This window comes from Otolemur garnettii, unplaced genomic scaffold, assembly GCF_000181295.1.
Source record: "Otolemur garnettii isolate 467f Iridium unplaced genomic scaffold, OtoGar3 scaffold00210, whole genome shotgun sequence".
NCBI lineage: Eukaryota > Metazoa > Chordata > Mammalia > Primates > Galagidae > Otolemur > Otolemur garnettii.
The window spans coordinates 694394-699336 of NW_003852605.1; the positions used below are offsets into that span (position 1 = coordinate 694394).

General features: G+C 51.1%; 1 protein-coding gene across 1 annotated transcript in view; it reads left to right on the forward strand.

Annotated features, from left to right (window-relative positions):
• Positions 1-4602: 4602 nt before the first annotated feature.
• Positions 4603-4943, forward strand: part of RAD54L (RAD54 like) — a 36872-nt gene continuing 36531 nt past the window's right edge. Inside the window, exons 1-2 of the mRNA XM_023507860.1 lie at positions 4603-4632; positions 4744-4830. Of these exons, the coding sequence (XP_023363628.1) occupies positions 4630-4632; positions 4744-4830 (90 nt within the window). The 5' untranslated portion in view covers positions 4603-4629. The remainder of the gene's footprint in view (positions 4633-4743; positions 4831-4943) is intronic.

Below are 4943 nucleotides of genomic sequence, written 5' to 3' on the forward strand. Positions count from 1 at the left end.
CAACTCCCAGACTCAAGCAAGTCTCCAGCCTCTGCCTCCCAAGTAGTTGGGACTACAGGTGCCTGCCACAACACCTGTGTATTTTTTGTTGCAGCCATCATTGTTGTTTGGCGGCCCAGGCTGGATTCAAACCTGCCAGCTCAGGTGTATGTGGCTAGTGCCTTTGCTGCTTGAGCCACAGACTTCAAGCTATTCTTTCTTTCTTTTTTTTTAATAAAGACAGAGTCTCACTTTGTTGTCCTTGGTAGAGTACTGTGGCATCACAGCTCACAGCAATCTACAGCTCTTGAGCTTAGGCAATTCTCTTGCCTCAGGCTCACGAGAAGATGGGACTACAGGTGCCTGCCACGATGCCCGGCTATTTTTGTTGTTGTTGCAGTTTGGCTTGGCTACCACCACCTCCAGAATATGGGGCTGGCACCTTACTCCTTTGAGTCACAGGTGCCACCCTATTTTTTTGTTGTTGTTGTTGCAGTTTGACTGGGGCCGGGTTCGAACCCGCCACCCTTGGTACATGGGGCCGATGTCCTAGTCACTGAGACACAGGCACTGCCCGAACCTCTGGAGAATTGTGCTAAGTAAAAATAGCCAATTTTTTTTTGTACAGAGCCTCAAGCTGTCCCCCTGGATAGAGTGCCATGGCATCACAGCTCACAGCAACCTCCAACTCCTGGGCTCAAGTGAGTCTCCTGCCTCTGCCTCCCACAATGCCTGGCTATTTTTTGGTTGCAGCCGTCATTGTTGTCTGGTGGGCCTGGGCTGGATTAGAACCCAACACCTTAGGTGTATGTGGCTGGCACCTTAGCCACTTGAGCCACAGGCACTGAGCCAAAATAGCCAATTTTGGGCGGTGCCTGTGGCTCAGTAGGTGTACTGAGTGTGGCTGGTTTGAATCTGGCCCTGACCAAACTGCAACAACAACAACAAAAAAATAGGGCAGCACCTGTGGCTCAAAGGAGTAAGGCACTGGTCCCATATGCCGGAGGTGGTGGGTTCAAACCCGGCCCCTGCCAAAAACTGCAAACAAACAAACAAACAAACAAACAAATATAGCTGGGTGTTGTGATGGGTGCCTGTGGTCCCAGGTGCTTAGGAGGCTGAGGTAAGTGAATCGCCTAAGCCCAGGAGTTGGAGGTTGCTGTGAGCTGTGTGGCGCCATGGCATTCTACCAAGGGCAATAAAAAAAAAAAAGCCAATTTTAATCATATTATATGATTCTATTTATATAATATGCTTTTTTTTTCTTTTTTGAGACAAGGTGTCTTACTCTATCACCCAAGCTGGTATGCAGCGTACATTCATAGCTCATTGTAACCTCGACTTCCTGAGCTCCAGCAATCCTCCATCAAGCCACCGCACTGGGCCTTTTTTTTTGAGACATGGTCTCTTGCTATTACTAGGGCTGGAGTGCAGTGCCATCATTATAGCTCACAGGAAAACAGGAAACTCAAACTCCTGAGCTCAAGCAATCCTCCAGCCTGTGTTTCCCAAAGAGCTAGGATTACAGGCAAGAGGCACAGTACCCAGCTAATATTCCTGAAATGAAAAAACTATAGAAACGGAAAAGGAGAACAGGTGGCTCACGCCTGTAATCCTAGCACTCTGGGAGGCTGAGGTGGGTGGATTGCTTGAGTTCAGAAGTTTGAGACTAGCCTGAGCAAGAGCAAGACCCGTCTCTAAAAATAGTCGGGCATTGTAGTGTGTGTCCATAGTCCTGAGAGAGGATACTGGAGAGGGACAAGGTCCAGGAGAACAGGTCTTCTCAGGGAGAGACCACGAGGATGCACCTGCAGGGCCCTCTCCATGGTGACTCAGCTCTTGGGAATTTATTGGCTTAACCTCCTGGAACTTGGAAATTTCCAAGTTCTGTGAAATCCTGTAGTTCTGTAGGGGCTGGAATAGCATCCCCCCGCTTGATTCAAACTGGCCAATGGGAAGGGTACCTGTGGGGTGGAACTTTTTGACTGTCAATAAAAAGGGAAAGACCAAGCCAGTCGGGGAGCATGGCCATTTGGAAATCTTCTATGCCCTAAGCTCCCAGCTGATGAATAAAGCCCTTCCTCTTATTTTTTTTTTTTTTTTTGAGACGGATCCTCAAGCTATCCCCCTGGGTAGAGTGCCATGGCATCACGCTCACAGCAACCTCCAACTCCTGGGCTCAAGCGAGTCTCCTGCCTCAGCCTCCCAAGCAGCTGGGACCACAGGTGCCCGCCACAACGCCCGGCCATTTCTTTTTTTTTTTGTTTGCAGGCGTCATTGTTGTTTGGCGGGTCCGGGCTGGGGATTCGAACCCGCCACCTTAGGTGTATGTGGCTGGCGCCTTAGCAGCTTGAGCCACAGGCGCCGAGCCAGCCCTTCCTCTTATAACTATGGTGTTTGGGTGCTCTTTTTCTCCATTGGGCCTCGTCTTCCTGCAACAGTCCCAGCTACTTGGGAGGCTGAGGCAAGAGGATTGCTTGGACCCAAGAGTTTGAGGTTGCTGTGAGTTAAGATGCCAAGGCACTCTACTGAGGGCGACAAAACAAGACTGTAAGATCTTTGAAGCCTGATTGCCTAAACCCAAATCATGGCCATATTCTAGCACTAGGTGTGTAATCTGTGGTAAATTCCTAGTCTCTCTGAGCCTGTTTCCTCACTTATTAAATGGGAACAATAATAAACCTACTTTATAGTTGTGGACATTAAATAATTATATGTGAGAAAAGCTTGCAGGCTTCCTCAAACTAAGGCCCGCGGACCACATGCCACGTGCCTAGGACATTTATCCAGCCCACCGGGTGTTTTTACCACCACTGTCTGTCCTGCTTAGCAGCCAACTCGTATCCAGGGGCCCGCAGTCCCGCCCTCCAACGGTCTGAGGGACAGTGAACTGGCCCCCTGTTTAAAAAGTTCGAGGACCCCTGGTAGAGGTAGGCTGGGCGCGGTGGCTCACACTTGTGGCTCACACCTGTAATCCCAGGACTTTGGGAGCCCGAGGTGGGCGGATCGCCTGGAACCCAGACTGAGCCTTGCGTTGTTGCAGCGGATACTCCCAGCTAATCAGGAGGTGAGACAAGAGAATCACTTCAGCCCAGGAAGTCTGAGATTGCCCAGCTGTGACGCCAGGGCACTCTACCAGGGGAAACAAAGTGAGACTCTGCCTCAAAAAAAAGAAAGGAAAGAAAAGCTTTGTACGTATATACCCTTATCATTATTAGTGAGCACCTAGGTTGTGCATAGCACTGTGTTGAATACACACATTAATTTACTTAATTCCCAGAATAATCCTGGTAATGTCATTAATGTAACGTCGTTTTAGATATGCAAAAACTGAAATTTGGTGACTACATTTGACTCCAAGAACCATGCTTCCACCAACGCCAGTCGGCATAGGAAAGTTAGACACCTACTTTCAAGACAACCCAGACCAAGAAAGTCAAGTACTTTTGAGGGCTCCCACTGCTCGAGCTCACCACATGGTAGCCTGGGCTGAACGCCCCTACCCACTGTGCGTGAGGCCTGACTTCAACCAGGGACCTTCCACTACAACACCGGTAACAGGGAAGGTGCGACCAGCTTTAAAGCCCGACCAGACTTGAAGAAATGTGCTGCCTTTAATAGTTCTGAGTCTACAGGTGGGGACAGGTGGTAATTCCCCTGCAGGGCAGGGCAAATCGTCCGTTCTGTTGCTGTGGGGCTAGTTCTGAGGCCTGGAACAAAGGACAAGGGACCAGAGCAGAACTCCCATCCGTAGGCACTAATTCCGCTCCTTCCAGGTAGGCTCGGCTCGGTCTGGTTGGGTCCGGCTGGGCAGGTCTTCCCTTTTCAGCAAAGTCCCTCCAGGTAGAAACACCGTTCGCCTCTCCAGCTCTAGAGCCCCGGATCCCTCATTGGCGCAGCTCTAGGTCCGCCCCTTCCGGAGGCGCGAGCGCCGAACTCATCGAACGTAGCCAATGGGTGATGCGACGGCAGCTCGGCGGGAGGTTCGATTGACCCGGCCTGGCGGGTCAGAGAGTCCCGGTGGCTGTTAACGCGCGCTTTGGGACTAGGAGGGTAAAGGGGTTGCTGCTGGGGATTGAACCTATTTCTGCCGTTTTATTCAACCCTTCTTGGGATTCTCCTCCTAACTTGGGTTTTTAAACGGCCCCGCCTGGATCCTTGCCCGACCTCCCTTAGTCCGGGCCTGGCATCTGCATCTACCCCTGGAAGTTCCTCCCTTTCCGGACTCCAGCTTCCCAGTTCTCGGACTTTCACCCCAATTTCTTTCTCTTGGCCTGTGATTGCTGTCCCTTCCCCCACGAAACTACCTTCTTTCTTCACTCCAACTGGGACCATTTTTCCCGACTCTGCCCAGTCTGGGACTCCATCTCCCCGCCCCGCCCCCCCCCATCCAATACTTAAACTTATCTCTGCTTGGACCCTCCTCTTGGCCTAATCTGCCTCCTAGGTTAACTGGCGACTGACACTGACAATTTGGGTCCAAATCCCAGCCCCTGGCTAGATCCCCTCCATCCCCATCCTCTTTAATTAGCCCATCCTCTGAATAATGTAACTCCCTCTACATCAGACTCTGGTCCTGGATTCTTAGCTGCTGCCTTTCTTTGACCTTTGGCTAATGGGTACTTGAGGTTTTATGCTCCTGGCCCCAGAATGGTAAGTATGGACTTAGGGGAGACTGGGAGTAGCCCTGTGTCTGTGTCTATGTCTATTGGGTCCAGACTGCAGAATCCCAGCAGGTACTCAGTTCCCATTCTCTCCTTACAGAGAAGGAGCTTAGCTCCCAGCCAGCTGGCCAAGAGAAAACCGGAAGCCAGATGCTCAGATGATGAAGACTGGCAGCCTGGGGTAGTTGTGAGTAGTGGAGGGGTTAGGGAAGGTGGGAATGCCCAGCTGTTTGGGCAGAAAGGAGACCTGGACTTGGTTTCTGGGGTACATAGCCACTTCTGGTGGCTCTTTCTTTCTTT